The sequence below is a fragment of the Nylanderia fulva genome, unplaced genomic scaffold (genome assembly GCF_048542155.1).
Source record: "Nylanderia fulva isolate GAGA-0341 unplaced genomic scaffold, ASM4854215v1 Scaffold13, whole genome shotgun sequence".
Lineage (NCBI taxonomy): Eukaryota > Metazoa > Arthropoda > Insecta > Hymenoptera > Formicidae > Nylanderia > Nylanderia fulva.
In genome coordinates this window covers 5,799,954-5,827,439 of record NW_028189518.1, presented here as the reverse complement: position 1 = coordinate 5,827,439, position 27,486 = coordinate 5,799,954, and the positions used below count along the sequence as shown (strand labels likewise).

Here is a 27,486-nt window from a genome sequence, read left to right as displayed (position 1 = left end):
AAACCATTTAACTTCAAGCGACGAGATATCGCTTGACTCCCCACTATCGTCTTCCTGCGTTGGGAAGGAAGAATGTGAAGAAGTAAAAAAAGAAACTAGAGAAATCATCATCGGTTAACAGCAGTTATTACGTCTTATTATGAATTTAACATAATTAATATTAATATTAAATTAAAGTTAAGAATATATTTTCAATAATATATTACGCAATTCTTATTTGCTCTTATTTTCTCTTCTAATATATTTGATTTCGAGTGACATCTTTTAATGGCTTTATTGATATCAAGCAGAATTATATTAATTAGTTTTAAATTAATATAACGAAAAAATTTTAAAATAATAGGACAAATATTTTGTGGAACAGCTAGAAAAATAAAAAATTAAAAAATGTTTTAAAAAATCCTTTGAAAAAATGTTCATAAAAAAGTATATTATTATGCAACAAATAGACATAAAATAACAATCCTGGAATAAATATAAAACTTTATATAAATATATAAAAATGATTTTTAAATTATTGCAGTTCTTGTGCACATTAAAAATTCCACAAGACAGCAAAAATAAGAAAAATAATGCCATTTCAAAAGAGAAATATGGTATATGATAAAGGAAATATTACATATATTTACATTTATTTTGTTTTCGAAATTAATTTTCCATTCTTCTTTCCATCTGAGATATAATTAATTTAATAGGAATTGAGATAGAGAAGAAAAAAATATATAAATATCTAAATAAATATATAATAACAAACAATAAGAGAACTACATAGGATTTTATTAGATGTTGTTCGATCAACACATAAAATATACATATATGCATTTGTATACTTACATATCTTCGTGTCATATCTATTTAAAAACATTATATAACAATAAGGAAATGTTCTTATCTGCATATAAGAATTTATACTTGATGATAATATAATTCCTTACGAACAAGAACTACAAAAATACGAAAAAATTATTAGTATATCAATAATATATATTATTGAAGAACTATTATTATAGTAATTTTTTGTATTCTTGTAATTTTTTCGTGCAGGATATAAGACAAAATTTTATTATTCGTTCTTTACGATTACTGTGATTCAATTGTCATCATTATATATCAGTATGTATATCAGTTGACAGTAATCTACTGTTGTTTGCTTTATTAAAAATAAAAGATAAGATATCACTTATGATATTCCACTTTTTCTAATTACTGCATTTACAATATATTCTGGATTAGTATATTTCATGCTACGTAATAATTATATAATTATATTAATTCTATAATTATTTTAATATAAAAAATTATATATCAATTATGTGATAATTATATTATTAATAATAATTATATTAATTAATGTAGACATATTTATATACATATAACAAAATATAAAATTAGACCTGTATATCTTATGGTAGTAATAATGAGTAAATGACATTTTATTATTCAATTTTTCTACTGCTTAATATTAGACTGAAAAAATGTACGTGTATGACCTTATTTCATATAGGGCGTTTGTTTTGGACGCTTTCAGCGCTATAAGGTTCTTTTATCTTTGTTTAATATTCGATGTGCAACGAAGACAGAAGATGCTTATAGCGCTGTAAGCGTCAAAGCGAACGCAGACATAAAGTAACTGCATGTTTTCGAAGATGCAAGATATTGCATCCTCTTGCCATCTAGCGTTACACTCGGAACAGAAAATATATTATGCTTAATTAATATAAGAATAGGCAAACTAAACGAGCTAGATTATTCTGGTTGTTAAACGGTTTTTATTATTTCAAATAATTTTAGAAGCACATTACATAATACTAGATGAGTAAACGTTTCGACTGTAAGTACGTACAACAGCCTTTTTTAATTCAATAAAATTTACGAATAAAATATAATAATATTAATATTATTAATATTAATATATTATATATTAATATTGTGTGTGTGTGTGTGATATTTGAAATAATAAAAACTATTTAACACCCAAAATAATCTAGCTCCTTTAATTGGCCTATTCTTATATTAATTTTGAATTTATACGAGCCTAAATATATATATCCAATATTGCATTTTTCTTTGACTGTTTCAGTTTCGCCAAATTTCTGTCTAAGCCTCTATATAATATGCGGCTTTGGTTTGTTACCTGATTTAACTTATTTTGTGACTAGTTTTTCTACGAGCTAGATTGCTCGCTTTCAAAGGCACCGGTTGGTACCTTTTTCTACCTGTTTCCTATACTGGTTTGCTACTGTTAGAATGAAAAACTGTTGGTGAGAGGATAATTCTGAAATAACTCATCCTCTTACCTGACAAAACCTTAGAGGAATTTAACTCGCGAAAAGATTGTGTTTCTTTTCTTTTCAAATAATATTTTCCCAATTTTTACTTTAAATTGTGTTCTTTTTTTTTTATAATTCACTATATATACATATATATTTCTTTTTTGTTAACTATTCAAATTTTATTATAATGTTATAATTAATTATCATAATTTCGTAACCACTAAATATTTTATTTTCTTTCATCATTAAAGACAAAATAAAAATATTTGCACATTTTTTCTGAAGTATCTTATAATAATCTTGTTATTAATTTTTTACAAGATATTATAAAAAAGTATTCGGACTGGTTCTGTAATATATGTATCTTATAACAGTATCTTACAACTTATAAGACTTATAAGACTACTTATAATATAAGACTACTTATATAAGACTACTCGTTATTAAGACAACTTGTTATTAATTTTTTACAAGATATTATAAAAAAGTATCTGGATTGGTTGTGTAATATATGTAATAAGATCGGCTTTTTGTTAAAATGTTATCTAATATTTTTTCTCTAACACAAAAAATCTGAAATCGTTAATTCATTAGTTAAAACTAATTAGTTAATTAGTTAACCAGAAAATTTTGACATCTAGACGATTCAAGCGTATATGACGGAGCATTTGAAGAACATTCCGAAAAATTATCATACAAAAAATGTTTCTAACAGTGACAGAATCACTGGCATAAATGTATAGATACGAAAGAAGAGTACTTTGAAAATTAGATGTTTATATTGAACTAATAATAAAGTTTGTTAATAATAAAATCCTTTTAGATATTTTTTTATTACACCTCGTATTAGCTCGCTTAAATAAAATTTAATTTGCAATAAAGTGCATCGTTATCTGAAATAATTACTGCGGATTTTACTGCATAGAATAATGTAGTTCTTTATATTTCTTCATAAAAATCACTAATTTTATGATTCCTACACGATAGTCAATTTGAGCTTGCGGAAACGTTAATGCGCCGACGCATCTTCATCGATGCCGACGCCGACGCCGATGACGCTTGCCAAAGCAGGATCGTCTCACGAAAAATGTCATTCGGTATCGAAAAATTAAAACATAATATGAACTTTATTTCTACAGAAAGAGAGAGAGAGAGAGAGAGAGAGAGAGAGAGAGAGATTAATAGTATATTTTTAATTGTTATATTAATTTTATACTATACTATACTAAGATATTATAAAAATATGCAAACATATAGTAATAACAAATATTAGAAATTTCAAAAAATTATATATTATACTTTACTAACGATTACGATGCACTATTTTTGCATTTTAAGTAGTATTATAAAAAATAAAGAAAAAAGTAGTAATCACAAAGTTGCACAAAAAAATCATTAATACGGAAATCATAAAATATGAAAACATACATTTAAAAAAATGAAAAAAATAAAGACAGAAATTTAAATAGATATGTTTTGCGTGAAATTTTAAAATATGCTTTGAATAATAAATCATTAATATACAATCCATAAATATGCAATATAAAAATATGACATGTTCATAACATGTTAATACTTTGCTGATATGCAGCATGCGCTGCATTAACCATTACACTTATCTATCTATTTCCCTTAGGCAACAACCGGCATTGCGACAGCCCTGCATACGCTTGAAACCTGCGCCCAAGGGTGACCGCCATGTCGACGTGTACCCTGCAGTTCTCCCCCGTTTCAACCTGCAACGTACACCCTCGGCTGGCGACTATTCGCACGAAGAAACGATCCCTGTCAAGAAACTGGACAATCTCGAAGCAGTAATCGTCGCACCGGATCACTCTTGCACGCAGCATTTGGGATATGAATGAAGACCCAACCCTTTCACCTCGAGGTAAATAACATTTTCTTACACATTCTAGCATTGCTTCGTGTCCATTTAATACGCTCGAGATACATTAAAAATTCGAAAAATCATTTCACAAAAGAATGAAGGTCACAGTTTTCGTATATAACAAAGTATAATACACGTTTCCCATGTCTCGTGATTAAACATAGTTGAATAAATGTTAATGTATATGAGCGAGCGATGACGTATTTATCGATTGCATTATTTATGCATGTGTGCTCGAAAGAGAATACTCTCCTATATTGTTCTATATTGTTAAGGAGTATGTAAGGTAGATTACATTTCGTGGTGCGTATATACTTTGACGTTTAACATTTATAATCGATCGTATAATACGACTCTAATTAAAATATCATGCATGTGTATTGAACGACTTTTTATACAATGTAAACGACTTTTTATGCAATGTTAAAAAAGAAACACGTTAACTAACGCATTATTATGAAGAATATGTATATATGTCATTTAAGAATATGTATATATGTAAATAGAAATCACGAGGAACTTGCTCTTAGAACCAACAGTGTATCGCCATACAAATAATCGATGATTTGCAAATTTTTTGTAACCTTTGGCGGAAGCTGATAATCTTTTATATAAAATCAAAAAAATATATTTATGATACTAAATATACATACTGTTGCATTAGGTTCTGGCAGTGCTGCTTCTATCTGTTATTCCATGGCCCGGTCCCAGCGTCTTTAAAATATCATGCCCCCGCGATCGAGCGTCCGTAGTGAGAAGGATAGTTCACAAGGTAAGAATGGATCTATCGATTGAAATTATCTAATTAATCAATTCATCAATTTCTAATATCTTTTAAACAATTTGATGCAAAAATTATGGAAAATACTTTACTTTGAAAATATTATATATATCGATATCCATATATTTTCTGAAATTTGAAAACAATGATTTCAGTAATAATTTGTTAAAGATAATGATTAAGATAATGAAGCAAAACGATCTGAGCTAAAAAAAATTTCAGAGATGGATGCCAATACTGAAGAAGTATCAGGTAGAATTGCCATTGGAATGTCCGTTTCACGAAAGTCGAGATATCTTTCGACCGCAACAAAAGGCAAAGCATCAACACAGACCCTCGCAATGGACCTGCGGCCTCTGCGGCAAGTCCTTCTATGCCGAAAAACACTTGGACGTCCATTTCGATAACAGACACAAAAGCAATGTTAATACGGTGAGCGTAAAAAAAAAAAAAATAAAACAGTACATAATTACATAATTTCTTCGTAGGGTTTTTCAAGACAGCATCATGTCCAAAACTGGTGCATAAGACATCATTAAGAGCTCTTATGATATGATATCTCCCAAAGACATCTTAAAGATATCTTATGCACCAATTTTGGTGCTGCCTGGGTTAGCTCTTCTTTGAAATAAAAAATAACTTTTTATCTTGGCGGACTAAATTTCCCATGATTAACAAGCCAAAAGACTCGATCAGAAAGAAGTCGAAATTCAAAGCGGACGTGTACATCTTTCAGGCTGAAGATGCGGTATGCCTGGCGGATTATTGCGACATCATGCGCTGCGATGTGCTGGGCAACCGTGACTTCGAGAATCTGGTGGACGACGACGGCAGCCACCTGAATACGGATATCCAAGTGTGGCGCGAAAATACCGAACAGCAACAACAGCAGCAGCAGCAGCAGCAACAGCAACAGCAGCGTGGCGTTTCCGTCGTGCCATGCGAATCGCGTGGCCTCGCCAGAATGTATCCCGCGGGCAAATCCTGCACCATCGCTGGCGGTGGCGCGGTGACGAATCTGCAACGTTACTGTCATCGCGATGACGGTGGCGACATGCACAATCACCGAGTCGCGAGATCGTCCTATCACAACGAGATCGCCGGCTCGGATAACAAGAGCAACGGTTGTGACGGCGAGGAGGACGAGGAGGAGGATGATGAAGAAGACGCCGAGGATGAGGAGGATCTGGTGGAAGCGGCACTACCTGCTGTGGACAAGAAGCAAAAACGCAAAGGATTGCATCTGAGAAAGATCAAGACCCATTGCAAGCCGGAGGAGCTACAAAAGCTGAAGACCCAGTGCGAAGTGAGCATTATTTTATCAGAAAATATAAGAATCTTTGACTGTTGACGTCTGTCAATAATATTGAAAATTAAATAATTTTGTTGCACAATCAAAAAATCGACACTGAAACTATGATTTAGTGATAATATATGCAATCCTTGATTAATATATAATATTATAAAACAGATACGCAAAGTTCATATATATATATATATATCTGTAGACGAGTTTATCTATAAATAAAAATACATGTATTAATACATTTATTTATCGCATGATTTTCAACAGATACTCGTGCGCGATTGCATCGCCGGATTGCTCACCAATCTTTCTGTGCGGGATTTCCAAGAGATCGAAGGTACGTTTAAATTAATTACAAGTCATTTCTTATAGTTTTTTCAACGCTGAAACCGGTTTCCAAAAATTGCCACATCACATTATAATTTTGAGAAACCAATTAAAATTCTTTCATATATTATAGCTATAATAAAATATGTGACGTGTTGAGAAAGCTTTGCAATCAAATAAAATTTATGCTGTGTTCAGTGTCCAAAAAGAATTATAAGAAATGACGAGATGCTTTTTTTATTGAATAATGTTATACATACGAAAATCCACGACTGATATTTCCACGGCTGTTGATATTTTCTTATCGGTCACAATTTGTGTTGATATAGGGGAGCTAAATCGCGCGATCTGCTGGTATCTCAGTTGTGACAGATACTGGGAGGACACGAAGAGACCGCAACGTCACACACCCTGGTACCTGCTGACCATTTTCATGTTGGTCTTGTTCTCGTCCATCTACGCGTGTTACTACGTCATTTGGGTCTGCTTCAAGTACGTCGTGCCGAAAATAAAATTCCTCGTTATTCCTTTCACGAGAAACTCCGGATAGATCGCTAAAATGATCTTATATCGTTAAAAGAAATTGATACAAGTTTTTAGTTAGTATAAACCTATAAAGATAAGGAGTACCTTGTTTATATCGAATAAAAAATTCGACTATAAATAGCTGATATCGTACTTAATAAAACGTATATAGCATATTGAACGCGCAAATTTTTTTAAAGTAATTCTCTGTATACAGTATTATAATCATTTTATATATAATACACCTCATGCACATTATTGTTGTACAATAAATAGTAAATAAGCGATTAAAAAAAGCTATGTTAAAAATATTTTTAAGTATGTACAATAATTCTCAAACATGGAAAAGAATTCACTCTTTTTTTCCTGTGGAAACTTCTAAATAATTTGGAATAAAAATAATCATGTTAACTATAGTCTTATCATTAGAACACTCCATGTATATTTCACGTTCATTTATTTTCTTATTATAATCTAAAAAAAACTGATTCTTTTCTACTTTCTCATTGTAGCACCGCGGACGAAGACAGGCTGGACGGTACCGGAAGCATGGATTACAACGGAAGCACGGATCGCTCGAATACCTCTCCGTTGCACGATCCGAATATTCACGGCGAGGGCAGATTGGAAAGACGGAAGGGCGATCACGGGGACGAGAATTTACCCCTGTCGAGTGAGGACATGCCCGATCATTATATCTATGTCTCTTATCCGCCCGAGCTAAAGCGGCGACTACTGGAGAGGTAAATCGACTCTCGCACGAAAGTGTACCCGCGAACAATTCACGTTGCATTCGCATACAGTGATTCTCCTGCTTACAGCTGCTACAACAGGACCACTCGTCTGTAAAGCGACTTGGTGGGTGGGAGGGACATACCTGAAAAACGCGCCGGCAAGATCTTATCCCGATTTCTGCCCCCAAAAAAAGATAAAGGCATTCGAGATTCAATTCTTCTCATTCTCATCTTTCTCGTTATCTTCGTGTTTTGTATACCGAATGTGAATAAACTGCATCGTGGACACGACACATCGATCGTGGCACTCTCTTGCCCTTATTTCATTTTCTTTCATTTATATTTATTATTTATTTCTTTAAGATTTTATATGCTACTTGTAGTTTATGTACAATTTGCAAGGAAGGATGTATGTAGTTTCTTCTTACACTTTTCTCCATGATAATTTTTGACACTTCAAAATACTATATATGCTGTTGTGTGAATTTATATTACATTTATATTTTTTGCGTTATTTAGATTTCATAATATTCACAATATTTAAAAAAATATATTGATTAGGGCAGCACGAGTAGCGATATCATTTTTTTTTGTCCAGGGCACGAGTTTTACTAAAATAACATTTATTTGATAGAATTATTTCTTTGTATAATTCCATGATTTTATAAATTAATAATATATAAGAGAAAATGGAATAATTTTTTAATCAATATTAAAAAATATTTCACCCATAAATGTGATAAAGGAAGATAAAAAGATTGTTTCAGTTTTTTCTCTCGACTAGAGATTCAAAATATTCAAAGTTAAAACCAATAGGTCATCTTCATGGTCCCATCGGAATTGCGTTGAGTATCCATCACGCTAGATTGGCGAACCAAACGGCGAACACTCGTAGTGCTCGACCATTGTTGTTCTTCCAAAATAGACGAAGAAAATGGCACTTTAGGCACTTCGCGCATCTCTACTGTTTCTCGCGTCGACAAATCTTCGTAAGAAGTTGCAACTGACGATGGTCTGGAGAACATTTTAATAAAATTTAAGTATAATCAAATAAAAATTAAAAAAAAAAGCAAAATCATTGTAGCATATCATAAGAAAAATTAATTGCACATTATTAAGATATAATATTAGTTTTTCATATACAAAATAATATTTAAATTTGACTTTATTAATATCCTTAATAAATCAGAGATTTATTGAAAAAAAAATAAATCCAAAATCTAGTGTTCTACCAAACTAAAAATTGGATAATTAATAATTAATTATTAACACGTACTTTGTCGGGACACACCGAATGCAATCCGCGCACGTCCAATCCTTCCCAAATAATTCTCCTTCCTCAATAGTTTGCGGCAGACGATAATGTAATGTTTCTGGTAACCGCAAACCAGACACACCACCAATAACTGAGACGACACCTAAGATGACTAAAGGCAGGACAAGATTCTCTTTTCCCTGAAAAAAAAAATCATATTCGCTTTTCTATTCATTACCAAAATATAACTCGCAATAATAGGAGTAAATAAATATCCGCTTCTATAATAAAATCGATAATATCAGGATAATAAATTACAATAATAAGTGAGCGAATAAATTAATTACTTAATAATTTAATAAATTTCGTAAAGGGATACTTTTTATAATTACTAGTAAAATAGAATTAAAATAGGAATGCAGACTCACGAGATATGTTACGAAGGGTATAATGATGAGTCCGAGGCCGCTGATGTATGCGGAGAAACCAATAGCAACTCCGCGCAATTGTGTGGGATAGAGTTCTCCGGCGAAGGGATAAATAATTAGAAAAGACGCCGATATCGCAGACTTCGATACGAGAAACAACACCAAGGTCTCCATGACAGCATCTTGAATGAAAGGCATTCATTAGAAATAATAATAGTATATAATTAAAACAGATCTCTATCAAAGTTGTCTCCTCCAACATAACACTTTACAATATTAATCAACTGTTATAACTTGGTGCTTTCAGCAATATTGCTACGTAGCACCAACCAACTAATTAAATTGCTATTCTTGATAATTAATCAAGTCATCGGCTGATTGGGCAGCGGTGCGTACCGGGTGACAACAGCACCGTGGCGATACACGACACTCCAGCCACGACCATGCAAAGACAAAGAGGCCATCGGCGACCCCATCGATCCATTACAACCCAACAAGCGATGTAACTGGGAATCTCGGCGAGGGAAGAAAAGAGAAAACTCAGGTGTTCCTCATTTCCTAATGCCGGCCCGTAATAAGAAAGACCGACGTACACCATATTGTTAGCAAACCTGATCATAATAAGATGAAGATCCATTTATTCTCACGTCAAATGTGATTGTCAGGAAATAACGTTCTGTTATAAATTATCACGTTATATTATCTCTATGCCGACGTCAATAAAATCCAAGAAATCAATCAATCTAATAAAAAATAGATGGTCATATTATAGATAAAAAATTCATGATTTTTAAATTTATTATGATTAATTAAAAAAAATTCATGATTTTTAAATTTATTATGATTAATTAAAAAAAATTAATCAAAATTTACACAACATGAATCTATGTGAAAAACAACACGTTAAAAAATAATTATGCAAAGCTTGACTTTTCTTTAATAAACAGATTGCTAAATAAGCTCGAAATGGTAAATAAAAATAGGAAGAGAAAAGAATAAAAATTGAATATATTGCGCATTGCTGGTTCTAAAATTGATAAGCACTTTTATGTGCCAATTACCAGTTTAAAGTTATAAGGCATGTCTTGAGACGCATATTCGGTGTTTTGAAAAGCGAGAGGACACCGGGTCCGGTTCTCAATCTTTCCTCTTCGCTCTTCGATCTCGACATTGTCATGCGTTGACGAAGCTTTTGCGTAAACGATGCCGGGAGCTCTTTGCCATTTACCCGAGCCAGAGTTTCGAGAATATCATTAGCTTCGCTTAGACGACCTTTTGCTAATAGCCACCTCGGTGATTCCGGTAAAAACCTATAACAATCTCTAATCTTATATGTGTGCGGGAAGAATAAATGAATATAAAAACTATTGAGTTATACTACTTAGAATTATTTCAGAATAATTAATTTGCATTTCGACAACCATTTGAATACATGATAATCGTAAATGTTAAACTGTTGTCTAAGTAAGCAAATGCTAAAAAACATTTTTTTAAGTTTTTAATTGCATATTAATTTGATAATATTCAAAAAAGATATATCTCAGTAAAAATAATTCTTATGGATCGCAAATATTGCATATCTATGACAATTGCCATTATATTATATTTATGTTATTTCTGTAATCTAATAAATAATATGTAATCTGCGGAGAGAAATTTTAATGAGAATATTAACTATTTGTGCTATTCACTCACCACCAGTAAAAGAAATAGATCAAGAATGGTGCACTTGTGGTTATGGCAAGCATTCGCCAACCGCGTATTAAATAAGTGACACCTGCTAGCATACAGAGACCGATCGTATAAAAAGTACAAGTCATAACAGTCACGAATGAACGGTAATTTGGGCCGACGAGTTCTAAGGCTACGGAAATAAAGTTATTAATAAATATTAATTAATCATTATCTAAAAAAATATAATTACCAAGTTCTATTACGAGTATCGATAAAGCTTATGTTCGATCCTATCAAATATTTTTATTATGTTATTATCAATATTTATCAGGAAAATGTTTATTTACGGCAAAAGTTAACTGCTTACAGATAATGAAAGGTATTTGATAAATTGCTGGTATCGTCAAACCGACGACGAAGCGCGTAGAAGCCCAAGTCCAAAAATTATTTGTTATCGCCGTTAGAAAACCGCCAGTTATTAACGTTGCCAGACACGTGAAGAAAGACAGTCTTCGACCGATTCTAACAAATATATAAAACAATGACACTTAAAGACGGCACTAAAATTTAATAAGATAAAAATAATCTATAGTAAAAATAAATATAATTAAAACATAAATATAGAATATTTTTTTCTAGACGGTTCTATTTATCTACTATCTATTTATCTATTATTAAATCTTTGAAATAGGCAATCATATTCTAATTAAGAAAAATAAAATAAAATTTCAATTAAAAAGAAACTAAATAAAAAAACAATTAAGCTCTAATTTACCTGTCATTTAATGTACCGAACAGATATACTCCTATAGGACCCCCCATATTAAGAGCCACCAAACCAATCGTTGGATAGATTGCGTGATCGCAAACGAGATCGAACTGTAACACAATCGAATTTTTAACATAATCGTGCAATTATTGGGTCAAATCTTTTTCTCTCCTTGTGTATAAAATTCTTTATATTTTAGAATTTTTCCAAATGAGATTCGAATTACCTAGTTCCATAAAAAACTGTATATTACTTGTATATCTTGCCTTAAAAATAAGCGAGACTATAAAATTTTATTATATAAATAAATATTATAAAATAAAATAAATATATAAAATATTATATAATAAATAATATAAAAAAGTGAGAAAATTTTAAAATTGAATAAAAATATGTTAATCGCGAAAAAATGCAATTTATACAAAGTCTAGAAAAGAAAAGAATTTAATTGTGTGACTGGACGCATGACATACGTCAACGACAATGGACGATGTCACCTCAGAGGTCTCATACTCCCAGCCGTGGTCGCAAGGCACGATGGACCACGACGTATTTGACATCTCCACGACGGAATTGTTCTCCATCGTCGTCCAATCGACGTCATATCGTGTGCACTGGCTATAGGTCCCGTTGTCGTCCTGCATTCATATTACATCTTTTAGCGTCACGTCGCGCGACATCGTATGAATAATACATTCACTGTGCTTGAGCCATAAGGCAGAATCGATCCTATCGATGGGGTCGATTGCGCGTGATACAAATGGAAGGTTTTACTTATTCCCACTTAACGTTAAATCCTATTAGACTGCTAGAGGAAATTGCATACATGTACAACGTTGCACTTATAGGCTCTTCAACCTTCTAGCTTTGTTGAAAAAATGACAAACTACAAAAGAAATTCAGAATAACTTGCGTTCTTTAGCATGAGTTCGAGCTAACTAGGCACAACTCGAATTGCAATTAAATAACGATATAGGCTACGGTGCGATTCATTAAATCGATTGGACTCGTATAGCAAAGGAAACAAATTGCTAAGGAAATGCAATAAATAAAAATTAAAAAGAAGGAAGCTACGTCGACAAAACCCACAACTATACCACACATAATATTAAATATACGCAGAAGATACAGTTCTCTGATCGGTCAGCTGAAAAAGTAGATGCGATACATCGATCGATATAAATCATGAATTTCTACATATCATGATTTGGAACGCGTAATTAATAAAGCATCGCAAAAACGAGTTCTCTTGCACAATCGATTGCACCTGACTCACAGGAATGGCGAGACGCCTTCTGCGTGCAGCATCCATATGCTCCAGATCTGGTATCTTGCACCAATGTGGCGGTGTATCCGCCATGAATAATTGATTAAAAGCGCAGAAACCACAAGGCAAACATGCAGGTAGACAGACCAGCCACAGCAACTGCTTTTGATAACGACCGAACTCGCCGACGATCGGCAGAAGATCATCGAGATCGAAGCTATCCTATGATTCGCGATTAAATGGCTAGAGAGAGTATCCTATTGCTCTAGACTTTGTATGCGAATGAGTCATGAATTTTCTTCGACCAATTTCGAGTAATTGGACACTTTTTAATTTTCAACATTAATTTTGAAGCATTATATGTAGTAAAAATTATTAAAATTTAGATCAAAATTGAAGTTAGCAAAATTAATTAATTAGGAGAAAAATATTTATATTTTTTAATTATATAAAATTTAACTTTCGAAAAATCTTTTACTTTTAATCGCTATAAAAATTATTTTCTAATTTAATTAAAGAACAATCAACTCTGATTTCTTTTTTCAATCAAATCGTTCAAAAAATTAAAGTGGTAAAAAAACAGAGCTGCTAACAGAGCTGTTTTCTCTCTGGCTGCTATTGAAAACCTTTTTTTTATCTATTGTAGAATCAACTTAGAAAGTGTAAAATTTTCATGGACCATTTAAGCAAAATAATTTTAATATAAATAATTTTTAATAATATTAAATGATAATAACAATATAAATAATTTTAATATTAAAAATGATTTTGATATTATTCAACCAAGAGAGATTAAACGAGTATATACGAAAAATTAATGTCATCTCAAACATAGAATTTCGCTTCCATGAAGTCGATGCAGAGTAATGTGCACACTTAAAAATAGAAAAAATAAATAATCGAAAATAAAAATAAAGACAAGAGAAGATAACTTTCGTAAAAATAACCGATAAAAATGAATACTTACGTTATCCTCCGTAACTCTGGTATTATCGGCTTGTGTGGAGCTGTTATTATTCTTTCCCTCCGTTTCGGTGAACTTCGACTTTGTCCCACGTTATCGAAAAAGCTTCGATGATACCTTATAAAGGCGTCACGTGACGTGCATTAGCCTCCATCCGTGGATGAATACGACTGATGTGACGTGCGTTGCATCTTGTCCGTCTTCCTCCGTAATAAAAGTGCGAGAGAGTGATGTCTCTCTCGTAGATTTGTAAAAAATGCACCATGCACCCTCAACGATTTCGGCGTTGACGGCGATTCGCCGCGATTCGTCTTCTATTAACAGGACACGTGTCCAAAATACGTTAATGCTATTCTTCCAATTGCCGACTTTGATGTTTGAGTATTTTTGCAGTATTGGGATTATTTTAATGATATCGAGAATATAGATTTGTAATATATTCGTCTAACTTATTATTCCAAAAAATACGGAAATCATACACAACGTAAATTCAATTTTCTTTCAGAATTTATAATGAGAAAAAAATATATAAAAAAGACAAAAGATTTACAAAAATCAACAAACACAAATTGCAAATGTCTCTCAATCCTTGTATAATATATAATTAAATTAAGTCACGTACATCTCTTTCATTAAAAAAAAATGCAAAGAAATATTTATAATTGTAAATAATGACACTTTTGAATGACTCGAAATTACAATCAACTGCACACGCACTCTTGCACTGGATGAAAGAACGTATTTAATGCGATCGACGGATAGTTAGTCTGTGTGTCGCGGGGTGTGTCCTTCTAATTCAATTGGGTTAAAGGTGCTTAGAAGAGATTAAGAATAATACTGGCACATGCCGTGTTACGGACCCTCTTTGTTCCCATTCCCTCCGGATAGATGCGATTTTCGTTTCATCACAATGCGAATTTTTAATTCAAGAAAATAAAGAATGCTTAGTTATATACGCTAATCACAATAATATCGAATTATATATCACGCAAGCATAACAATTGATGTAAGTAATAATTTATGCAGAAATACGTTTCTTTAAAAAATAAAATTAAAAAATAAACTTTTAATGCTTCAAACTCCAAATTTCTGCTCCAAAAATGTTTTTTAAACAAAATGCGATAAATATAAAACAGATGTCGTCAAAAAAGAATGGCTATATGTTTGATATAAGTATTTGAGCGGCGACTGGTAATAATGGCATCACTGCGTGTATACAGATTTCAAATGAAATTTTTATTTTCGTGTTCTGTGAGAAAAAAGAAGGAAATCATGAAAATAAAAACAGGAAGCAATTTTCGCAATTTCCATCGATCTCGTTTTACCTTTCACACGCATTCCTGTATATACGAGATCGTGAGCGCTTTTTGTCGCATTTCCGAAACTCGCGTCTCTGAAGAAAAACAAATCAAACGACGAAGAAATAACAGTCGAAATGACTCTGAATATTATATGGCACTGTCGCTTGGCGATTCGTATAATTCTTCTGTCTCTCGCATTCAGTCGGTACAGTCAGCCACATTAATGTCTTAAGTGATATGCAATCGAATTGATCCTGTATGCAATGTAACGATGCACCAATCGCGCATCGAGATTATGCGAAAAAACTTTCGCCGCTTATTTTGTAGGGGCCTTGACAGGAAGGCCTCGATGAGGAAGTCTATCGAGCGATCATTAATGTGACCGATTATACGCCTAGACACATTTCCCGAAGACTCGTCCTCCAGTCATTCCACGATCGCTCTAGCATTCACGTAAGCGATGTAGCCGAAGTCACATTATCGTTGTCAATTATAAATCTTCACAGGAAACACAGTCTCCGCAAGCACCACATGACTGATTCAAACCGAATAGGAATAAAATGATAACGCAATGCGATATACACACATCGCGCGAATGTGCCGCACCCTCTCCTGTCATAATCTCATTAATTCCTTGCAACCGTCTCGAAACTCATTAATTCAAGAAACAAGTGAAAAGACGATAATCACCTAAGATATAATTGAGTTTGATATTTTTTCAGACAAAAAAATTGATTTTTTAAATCAATAAAAACAATTATTTGTACAAAGTCAAACATTAGATAAAGCGGCGAAATAATTCTGATACATCGTCAATTTTGAAATTATAGATCATACATCAATTCTCAAATATATATTTAGTTTCAAAACCCAAAACTTGAAAGACCCTATAAATTTTATATAGTGTCTTCATTCACTTGGCTCTTTAGAATTCCGGAATAACGACATTAAATGGAATTAATAAATGTTTCATACAGTGAGATTCTTGATCTTCGATAAAATTTTAACTTCATATCCATTTCATCTAAATCCGAATCGCGATATCTAAAAATATCTAATTAGATTAAAATATTTTACATATTGATTGCCATCCTGATTGCTATCGCAAATAATATTTTCCGGTGATATTCTTCAACATTTTATCTCACATATAGTAGCCGATTTCTTTATCTCTGCGTTGTAAAAAATGCATATTACATTAAATTTTGTAAACTTTTCCATCCTTGTAAATTTTTTCTTAAATATAAAAAAAAATAAAATCCCTTTTGTCACATCACATTTCTTGAAATAGCGAAATTTAGTGCTTTTCCCTTAGCTCGACACCGATCGTAGGCGCAAAAGAACATCGAGTTGAGCAAGTATTAACGATTACATATCCGATCTGCGAGGGTTACATCGAAAATCGGCGATTCGATTGTCTCTCGCGTGTCGCGAGAGTAGGCCGTGAATTTCTGCTCGTCGCGAAGCACCAATAAAGATTAATCAACGTTCTTATCACGTCGCGAAAGGGCCTTATCCTACAGAGATCGGCGGATCGAGTGCCAGGAAATTGCTCGTAGGAGAGGGTGGAGCTACGACGACAGGCGGACGTCCACATTCAGCATCGCCCTTTTTATTTCTCTCTCTTTTTTCGCTTCACCCACGCATATATAGGTCGCCTAGAGACACATTTTTTCTTCTCACCATGCGTCAATTATAATCATCTTGGTCCGATCGCCTCCCGATCGGCAGCAGCACTCGGCACTCATCACATGCGCAGCGCACCAGACGTCATCCACGCACGCAGCTGTTTTTTTTTGTGCTTTTTTTATTTATTTTTTTTTTTTATTTTAATTATTTCGCCCACTTCGTCACGACGGTGGCGTCGCTCCCTCTTTCGGTATCTCGCTTCAGAAAAATATCGTAGATCGCAAGGAATCTCGACGTGACACATTTTAACGCAAGGACTTCTGTATCGCGACTATTTTTTTTTTTTTTTTTTTTCACGAAAACGAGAGAGAAATCTACACCGAATTTCACCTACACACACGGAACAGATGTTTTCCTTTGGAGCTATCGTGTTATTGGAATTTTCGTTCGGTACAATATGTAACAATTAATTACTATGGAACACGCGAGTTTTAATTGACGGATATCCCAATATCGATAATTCTCTGCAGAAAGCGTGTGACGCGAGGAAAAGACCTGTCGCTTCGATCGCAATTTCTGCGACTTATTCGAGGTAGAATTCTCTCTTTCGGTATAACATCGTGGAACAAAGGGGACAAAAAAAAGAGAAAAGGAATAATTTTGCGCTCGTGTATGTTCCTGCGATACATCGCTTCGTCGCCACCGCCGCGCGATATCAAGCGCATCGAACAACAGATCTATACGTTGGGCTCGTGTTTCGCGACTCGATCGTTAAAAAATATTATCGAAAATATTGTCTCGTACATACAAGGACACCGCAGGCGAGCGGCAAGTCGCGAGGACGCCCGCGAGCCCGCAGGATCACGTGGAAAATTTGAAGGACAGCAATGTTGCAACTATATTACTTGTTTGCGGTCATTGGTGCGGATGTTAAATTACAATCTAGTATCTACAAATTTCAGAAAAAGTGATATACATCTGTATAATCGCATTGATAATTACGAGAAGGTAGTCCCGAAAAAAGCAAACAATTATTTTGATTGCATCACTTGTAGATTTAAATATACATGAATAACGGGAAGTGTTTTATGCGGATTAGTTTGAATAATATAAAACTTATAGGTTGAAAAAATGTTCCATTGATCCCGCAGGCCGACAAGCGGCGCGATCCGGCCCGCCCCGCGATATAAAATTTATATTTTACTTTTACACGTTTGCTTCTCGCTTCCGTTTCTCCAACATCGACGATCCGTTCTCCTTTCTCGAACGTGACGCCGCGATTCACGACGAATCACGAGCCAACCACATCATCATCATCATCATCATCATCATCATCATCATCATCATCATCATCATCATCATCATCATCATCATTATCATCATCATCAACATTCTCATCATTATACCATCATCCTCAACAGCAACATCAACATCACTAACATCTTCTCTCTCCCCGATCCGCTCCTTCAATCATCGATGCATCCTTGATAAATTTCGCTCCTCATTTACTTCACAGCGCACATCATCACTGATACAGCGTAATGCACACGACTTTTTTTAAATATACTAAAATACGCTCATCACGTACGTTCGCTCTAGTAAGCATCGCACGCACTCTAGGAGTCTCGACGATGAAAAGGCTAAACAACTAATTAGTCGACAAGAGTCAATAAGTCGCTTTGTCGTGCTATTATGGGTTTTCCTCAGGCTGGCTTCGCAATGCTGGCGAAAAAGTCCACGTCGTCACGCATCGAGGATCTTCTCCGCCGCAAGGACGTTTCACGTCGTTTCCTCGACATAATCACGAGGATATTCTTACGGCGAGAAATGATATTGCAAAGAACATTGTGTACGGATTTTTTTGCGCGAGGAAAATTTCCCGATAACTTCCAGCGATCATCTACACAGAGCGTCGGAGCCTGATAATTTTCTTCTTCTTTTTATTTTACAATTAATTAATACTCCTCTCCACGTGTTACTCTTCTATCTTTGAAAAAAATCTTTGGCATGCGATTGTTTGGAATATATAGAATAGACTTATTATCTCTTTTATCGCGGATCTCCCGAAGCTCTGTTAAAAAAAGAGTTTCTCAAACCCTTCGATTTTATATCGATCGTTAAAAAATATTATCGAAATATTTAATCTATACAAGACGACGAAAACAATTTTCTGTCCGATCAAGACTTTCGTATACGCATTACAAAGCCAGCCTGATGTAGAACACGGTATTCGCGAGCGGGTTTTTCTTCGCCGACGATCCCGACGTGTGCGTTTCAGGCTCGATCAGGATTATCGAGATAGAGGGAGAGAAAAGAGAAGGATCGTAGGATATGCTAAATCAGGATCGTCCGTCAGAATCTTGTCCCGTGCGATCGACAAAAGGATCGCGAAAGATCGCGAAGACCGTGCTCTCTTCAGGGTAGAACGTCGATCCCCCGCACACGAGAGTCTCTCTTTCAAAAAATCACAGTCGCATATACATCTATTATTTTTTCATTTTTGTATTTTCGTAACTTTTGTCACTCTTTTGTATCTCGTCGCTTAGTCTTCTATACGATCTCCCTCTCGTTCTCTCTTTTCTCTGGCATCACAAATTTTCAGTTCATTCATTCACCCACAATTTTACACCCCACTCTCTCGCATTTAACTTTCTCTCTCTCTCTCTCTCTCTCTCTCTCTCTCTCTCTTTCTGCCTTTTTCCCCCTATTTCTATTTTTTTTTCGATAAATTCGACGACGCAATTCGCGGCAATTTCGCGTCAGACTCGGACAATCTTTTTGAAACGATTCCGATTATCCGTTTTAGATATAAATACAATATTTAATACGTTTAGAAATAACAATTAGAACCATAAATATAGTGATATCTTTAGCATTCGATTAATCTCGAAGAGAGAAAAAATGTTCAACGATCTTTGATTGTCAAATATCTAAAGGTAATTTAGTAAAGAATAGAATATTTTTATTTTATAAAATTTTTTCTTATTATTTGACAAATCAAATCGCATATAATTTCACCTCTTCAAAAATTTTTAGAATTCAAGGCTATATAATTTTTCTATTATTAGATATGTAGATAAGTCAATACTAACAAAAAAAGACATAAAAAATAGCGATATTTGAATAGAAATTAAATTATTTAAATTTTCTGAAACAATGCAACTTTTGCTCAAACTTGATTTCTTTGTTAATGATAATAAAAACTCTAGATAAATATATATAATCGATTCAATATTAAAATTACAACTGTGATTCTTGGATCGTTGCAAATTTATGAGTTTAGCACAAGAGTTTGATTAAAAAAATAATCTCAGCAAATTTGGGACGCGCTGCGAATTCCGGCGACAATCACACAGAAATTTCGCAAACCCTCGATTGCGTATCAGAAAAAGGTGAGCGATCGAGTTCTTTGCAAAAGATGCGGAAAAACGCGCACCGCTGTCCTCTCCGTCGTGATACTCTCTCACTTTCATTCTCTCTTTCTCTTCACCTAATCTTTTCTAAAAGTGGAATGTATAAATAAAAGGATATATATACTCGCGCTCCTATCGAATCCATCGTAATCGAAAAATTCGCTATTGATTGCGAATGGATAATTGCGTAATCGGTGATAACCATGCTTAAACGATTCGGCGTTAAGAGCATCGCATTTTGACACTACGGAGGATAATCAACTTCCTTGATAAATATTTAAAAATTTACAGAATAATTAACTATGTACGAAATATTTTTGACGATTAAATTTATGTACGAAAGTGTGTCGTTTAATGGATTTTTAATGTAAAATTTGATATAATTTGGCGTAATTTATTAATTCATAAAAAAATGTTACAGATAAATGTTCAACATATTTTTGAAAATCATTGGTTATTTGACAATCGCCTTAAAATAAATATAAAATTGCTCGAATAAATATTGCCACAAGTTCGAAATGTTTTCCTATGTTTTCGCAAGAAGTTTCACTTGCAATTTATATGAAAATCTCGTCTTAGAAAAATAGTTTATCCTTCTCTTAGAGAAAAGTGATTTTAATATATGTATACATATATATTTATATATCTTCCGTACGTTATTAAACTTTGACATTATCTCGATAGATTTCAAATCGATGATTAAAAGCTTGTTACTTGCTTATTTACAATTTGGCGATACTCGTATGTCACAATCTGTCGAAGATAATACATTATTATCACTATTATTATTATTATTATTATTATCACTGTTACTGAATCCAGCAGATGCGTAAACAAAATATCGAATTATGTGTGTGTACACATTTCTTAAACGAATAATAAGAACAAGAAAAAAAAGCATTTTCTCTTTCTACGATTTACGAGTATGTTGAGGGAGAGGAGTATCTAAAATATATATTTATTTCTCGTAAAAACCCGGATTATATGAAATATCGTGGCAATACTTATGCGGGGATACTGTAATAATAAACGTCATGGTATATTATGTTACGGAAAATATTCGATCGATGTAAAAAAAAATTGTTTAAGCACGCACGTGTTTATAAATCAACGTGCGTCGTTGATGCACGAATTCTGGTTTTCAGAGACAGAGATATAGATCAATCGACATGATCATTCTATATTTTTAATTGCTCTGATATCGGAAAGTGCCAGCAAAATTGTTTTTCCCATTGGCATTTGTCAAAATACATACACGCTCGCGTTTAATTAAATTCAAGAAGCTTAAAACTCCCATAAATTACGCTACATCGCTATCTCGTTCTTCCGCATCTCAAAAATTTGCGACAAGTAATGTATATGTTGGAACGAAATCGCGCTAAAAAATAGTCAAATTACGAAAAGAAAGTCCGGCATGTTCGCTGGCAAAAGTATTTGGAATGCATGGCACTACCACAAACACGTTTCTCGACGACGACGTGACGTAATTCCGTGTCGCAATAAAAAAAAAAAAAAGAAAAAAATCGCGAACTGCGCATCTTGGAAAAGATCCACGTAATTACTTGGCGACATCGTCATCAAAGATACGTGGATATATAAGCGGAGGTAGAGATACACCACGTGGTACTTGAGATATCCCGGTCGAACGTGGAAAGGTATATTGCGATTTGAAATCGAAACACGCGGTTAAATTTCATCAACAAACACGCGAAGCACACACTTTGTTCGGAGAAAGAGATCTATTCTAAAACTACCCTTCATCTCCAGGCTACGACGCTAAAACTATTATATGCGAATTACCCGTTTAAACACGACCACGGTATCTTCTCAAAATCCCGGTGATCCGCGAGACTCTCTCTCTCTCTCTCATCGTATGGGGAAAAAAGGGATAAAGGACGCTCCTGTATGGCAACGCGTGAACCAGGAAGACGATCTCACCCAGACCTCGAGAGTGACCCAGACGTCTCGCGAACAGGGAAGGAAGGAACGAGTGTTTAAAAAGTGTGGACAAGCCGTGCAGCGGTTGTTCCAACTGGCAGTGCAAAGCTCCTCGTCTGCGACGTCACTTCTGAATACCGTGATCGCGTACTTAATCGAATTAGACAAAAAATGATGTACACGTTTGTATCGACCGGTTACAAAGGCTAATGGGGAAAGGAAAAGCGAACGGGATGAGACTTGAGGATTGTTTGAGCGCTCAAAAATCATCACTCGCTCTTAAACGTTCAGGCCGGACGAGGACTTCGGTACAACTTAAATCACTTGTGCCAGGCAAAATATTAACTTTAATGATCCAACCAACAGGAACAGACATTCACGTACGGGGAAAAAGTAACATACACATCATCGTATCATACTGTTACACAACAGATCACGTGCGGATTCTCGCGTAGCACGATCGGACCAGGGGTCACCTAGTATTTTTTTTCTTTTTTTTTCTTAATGAGTTTTACAATCTTCCCGACCTTTCGCACTTTCAGTCTCTCTTTCTCTTTTTCGCTTCCTTCCTTGCTGCCCATCCATCCCGCTGCATTAGGAAAGTGATACTCTTCCATACGTACGTAAATTCTAAACCTTATAGCTATAAACTGTGATTCAAAATTTGATGCACGTCATTGAGAAGCTCGGCGAGAGCTTTACAATGAGTCAACGGTGAAAATCACCGTAAGTAAAAGACTTTTGTTCTTTCTTTCTCTCACTCTCATACATCACATGCATACGCACATACATTTTAATACATTTTTCATACACATTTTCTCGTATTTATCACGCTATCACTTTATTTCAGAAATTCTCCCTGAGTCTCTCATTCTCTCATTTTCTCTCTCCGTCATTCATATACATATATATATATACTCTCCGTCCTCTCTTGGTGTTCCTGTCGCGCTTTTGGCATCTCATTCTCTCGTATCTTCTTCTGCTCTCATGTCTTTCATGTAATCGTCCATCGAAGTCATCCTCTTTCTCTCTTTTCTCAAGTTTTGATCTCCCAATCACGCAAATAGAAGCCGCAAGCTTGTTTGTACCAGACATACTTGCAATTAGAATCATCTTCGCGGACTTCTCGTTTGGCCTTGATTCATTCATCAGCAACATTTACTTGCATTCTTCATCATCCATTGTCGACATCCGGCAGACAGGTACTTATTTTTTTTTTATTCTCTCTTTGTCTCGCATGCTCTCTTTCTCTCTCTCTCTCTCTCTCCCTCTCTCTCTCTCTCTCTCATTCTCACTCTCGCTTTCTCACTAAAATCCCTTTCTTTCATATTATATGGGCTGCGCTCAACACCGATATTATATCGATAAAATACCGTCGCCAGATAGGGACAAGTGCAGACTCATCACTCCATTTCGTCATCATCGCTTTGGACTCACGCACATCCATCAACTCGCATCCGCACCATCCAATCTTGTTGTCTTTGTATTGTGTTTGATAGCTTTCTAGTCAAATCAAATTGCACGACAGTACAACCGTGGGGCGATCTGTAAACAACAAAAGCGAGCCAAATATCAGTCACCGTCGCTCATCGGTGCCCTTTCTTTCGGGAAGAGGGGCAACATTTTCAGACGGGCATTTCAAATCGCGTACGCAGAATGTCCGAGGAACAGAAAATAACGCTACAACGGAAAGTAGCACATTCCTGTCGATAAGTGAAACAACTCTTCAATGCCTTCATGTGCTCACATGCGCGCATTTTCTCTCTCTTTCTTTCTCTCTCTCTCCCTTTCTCTCTTTCTCTCTGTTTTTCCCTATATCTCTCCCCCTTCTCATTTTCCTCTAACAATCCTATCCTAATTCTGTCCTATTCCCGCTAGCGAAAAGCTCGCCCGTCAAAACTTCACAAGCATATACGATAATAAAATGTGCATGATAAAGACGGAGCGCGGAAAAGCGCGAGAAGAGGAGCAGCAAAAGTAACAAAGATGAACCTCATCGCTCTAAATGGAATAATAAAATACTGAAATACGAGTTGGAGAAGAAACTCGAAATAAAAAATATGCGGTGTTAGTGCATTTCGGGTTTTTTTTTTTTTCATCAAATTGCATCGACATCATTCCGACGAATAATGAAAGCACGGCGTTTTGAAAGAAATTTTGAAAGAATGTAAATAGAAGACATAGTACTTACCAACTGGACGTAGCGTTGGCGAGACTCTTGAGCTTCCGAATCTCCTTTGCAGCCCAAGTCGCCAGCTGTTTAGTTTTGTGAGTTCGCGACTTCCTACCCTTAGACAATAGCTCGTTAAGTGGCTCGGTCTCCACCATTGGCAATAGTTTGGCTCCGAATACCATTACGAGATCGCCCAGTAGACCGACCGCAGCGGACACATTGCCGTCAGAATGCTCGCGGTCCTGTGCTATCGAAGTGATGAATTGTATAATAAACGGCACGTGCGGCTCGATGAGAGAGATGGCAACGTCTGGACAATTGTTGGCATCACCGCGAAGACCTTGGACAATGCCAGTGTAAGCTTCGAGTACGCCCTCGCGCAGCTCATTCAAATAATCGATCATATCGTAGTCGCTCCTATCTACGTTAGCCTGTGATGCCTGCACTAGCGTCTGCAGTACAACGTCGAGATACTTCTTAAACTCTGGCCCAATACTCATGGCGATGTCACCGAAAGCCGAGAAGATTTGTGGTTTAACTGATCGATGGACGGCGTTATTGCTGAGATTTTCGAGCAACAGCGTCATGATTTCGTCGCAATATGGTATCATTTTGTTCTTGAGTGCGCGACAAATGTCACCAGTGAGACCAACAGCAGCACAGCACACCTGGTACTCGGCGTAATTCTTCAGACCAAGACAAAGGTAAGGTTTGAACGCTTCCATGTATTTTAGAAAACCTTCACCCAATACTTCGACCAGAGTCGAGACGGCCATGAGCGCATCTTCCTGCACACCGCCTGATTTACACGAATTCGAGTTGAACATGGATAATAAAGCGGTCATTATCACGTCGGATATTTGCGGCGCGTCCTCTGGAGTGACCTTACGCAGAACAGACTGCAAAGTTGCACAAAGCAGCGACTGCAGATCATTGTATTGAGCACGATCAGAGTGGCTTTGTATATGCGACTCCATCTGTAATACCTGCTGCAATCGCTCGAGTATCACCATTGTAGTCTTCTGCACAGTCACGTAACAGTCGCGTGGTGAATTCTTGACCATCTCCATCAGAGCCTCATAAGCGGCAGATCTCAGATTTGCTTGAGCTCCGTCCGGTCGATCCGTTGTCTCCAAGAGTCGTTGAATGATAAAATCAAAGTACTGCGACATGCAATATGTTTCTGGCTGAGTGGCATCTTCGCTCACTTCGGCAGCTTCGTAGCTTGCCTCCGCTAAACCAGTAAATGCCCAGCATACATTGGCGGCAACACGAGGTTCGGCTTTCAATCCGTTAACCAAGGATTCCAACAATGGTTTCAGATACGTCTCATTGATTGCGGCATCTGGAATCATCTCACATATACGACCAAATGTCCATGCTGCTGTATCCCGAACGACCACACTGCTGTCATACATCAGCTCGATGAGAGTGGGCATAGCCTGTTCTACCAGCGGTTTCAACGTGGCCGGTTCTAAACCACCAAGAATCGAACCAAACGCCATAAGAGCTGCATCTCTATACCTCCAGTCGGGGCTCTTAATATTATCCTTGACAAATGGAAGAACGAATGGAACGATGGATTCTTCACAGCAACTGGAAAGTAGCATCAAGCATACTCCAGCGGCCTTTGAGGGATTCCAATCATCTTCATCATCAAATTCCTCTTGCTTGGTTAATTTTTTCATCAATACCGGTACAAGATATTGCAAAGCTCCTTTAGCGTAATGTCGTGAGACTTTTAGCGGTGGGCGGCCTCCTTCCGATGCCTCTCCTTCTTCCATCGATAAATCAACTTCCTCGTCAGACACATTCGACCAGAATTCTATTCCCTGAAGTGCCACTTCATCGATATCGGACTTCATAGCTTCTAAAGTAATCTGCAAAAAAATTTATCAATTAATTTCAATAGAAATTTACAGTAAGATAATTAATAATTTAGAAAATCAAGTGTCATTTCTCAATTTGGAAAAAAAGAAAAATAAGACATAAGGCTTTATTAAATGTACATTCTTTCCTTTTTTTCAATATTATTTGACATTGTATAATTGTTTTTATATACTAATTCAAATAAATTATATAAATTATGAGATAAAAACTTACAGGAAACAATGCTGGAGCCATATAAGGTTCCATGTATTGATAATACAGTGACATAATTTTCACAAGACACTGTAACGCAGCCACTCTGATTTGAGTATTGGCTGATTGAGTGGCCTCGCACACAACTTCCATTATGAAGTTCCGTTCTGTCTGTAAGTATAATTAAAATGTTAACTGTTTATCACATATTGTACAAGAATTATATGTCCAACACTAACCTCTTTCTCAAAATTTCCTTTAGTAAACTCCAGGGAATTGTATAAGGCGCTTGTCGCTGCTAGTCGAACATGATTTGACATACTGGAACCCTTCATACCATGAATAATAGCAGTGAGAATCTCATTTGATTGCGATACCAGCACTTCGCTCTCAATCTCTTGGCAGATATATCCAATAGTCTCTAGAGTGGCCTCTTTCATCATCTCGGTACTGGACGGGTTGACAACATTATTAACCAACAATGGAATTAATTCGCTCCACTGTCCCACAGGCAATTCGGCAACAGCAACATAAGCAACGCATTGCGCCGCAGAACTTGGCCTATTGTTTTCTGTTCCTAATGCTCCTAAAATCTGCAACAGTCAATATTCTACGCTATAAAATTTTATTTCTTAACAGACACAGTAATAAACCTTTCTCACAAATATTCCACGTATTTGCACGCACACAGAATTCCTATTCTGCAATTCTAAATTATCTTAAGCAGCGACATAAGCATATGTATATATAAAAAAAAAA

The 27,486-nt window shown here is 35.3% G+C and overlaps 3 protein-coding genes across 6 annotated transcripts in view; 1 reads left to right on the top strand and 2 right to left on the bottom strand.

Annotated features, from left to right (window-relative positions):
- Window positions 1-3,928: 3,928 nt before the first annotated feature.
- On the top strand, window positions 3,929-8,127 carry LOC114944842 (uncharacterized). Of its 2 annotated transcripts, none has more exons than XM_029320898.2 (8): window positions 3,929-4,161; window positions 4,826-4,933; window positions 5,165-5,374; window positions 5,679-6,248; window positions 6,516-6,585; window positions 6,905-7,067; window positions 7,613-7,843; window positions 7,922-8,127. In XM_029320898.2, the coding sequence occupies exons 1-8, from the start codon at window positions 4,135-4,137 to the stop codon at window positions 7,947-7,949; spliced, it is 1,407 nt and encodes a 468-aa protein (XP_029176731.1). In that variant the 5' UTR covers window positions 3,929-4,134; the 3' UTR covers window positions 7,950-8,127. The 2 variants fall into 2 exon arrangements, with proteins under 2 accessions (XP_029176731.1, XP_029176730.1); XM_029320897.2 differs by having other exon boundaries at window positions 7,904-8,127.
- A 313-nt stretch (window positions 8,128-8,440) lies between these two features.
- Window positions 8,441-14,345, bottom strand: CarT (Carcinine transporter). The gene is made up of 12 exons (XM_085479879.1): window positions 14,325-14,345; window positions 14,195-14,272; window positions 13,237-13,449; window positions 12,434-12,598; window positions 11,967-12,070; window positions 11,559-11,713; window positions 11,213-11,381; window positions 10,579-10,827; window positions 9,914-10,128; window positions 9,518-9,699; window positions 9,111-9,289; window positions 8,441-8,848 (listed from the first exon to the last, which is right to left on the bottom strand). Exons 1-12 carry the CDS (start codon window positions 14,343-14,345, stop codon window positions 8,638-8,640), a joined length of 1,941 nt encoding a protein of 646 aa, XP_085336005.1. The 3' UTR covers window positions 8,441-8,637.
- Fs(2)Ket (Importin subunit beta Fs(2)Ket) overlaps window positions 14,265-27,486 on the bottom strand; it is a 14,940-nt gene continuing 1,718 nt past the window's right edge. The window contains exons 4-7 of one of the 3 annotated variants that reach the window (XM_085479862.1): window positions 26,967-27,320; window positions 26,749-26,898; window positions 24,664-26,525; window positions 14,265-14,505 (exon numbers count right to left, since the gene is read on the bottom strand). In XM_085479862.1, coding sequence (XP_085335988.1) covers window position 14,505; window positions 24,664-26,525; window positions 26,749-26,898; window positions 26,967-27,320 — 2,367 coding nt within the window. In that variant the 3' untranslated portion in view covers window positions 14,265-14,504. Of the gene's footprint in view, window positions 14,506-15,406; window positions 24,018-24,575; window positions 26,526-26,748; window positions 26,899-26,966; window positions 27,321-27,486 lie in introns of those variants that run through there. The other 2 variants (XM_029320899.2, XM_085479861.1) reach the window with 2 other exon arrangements.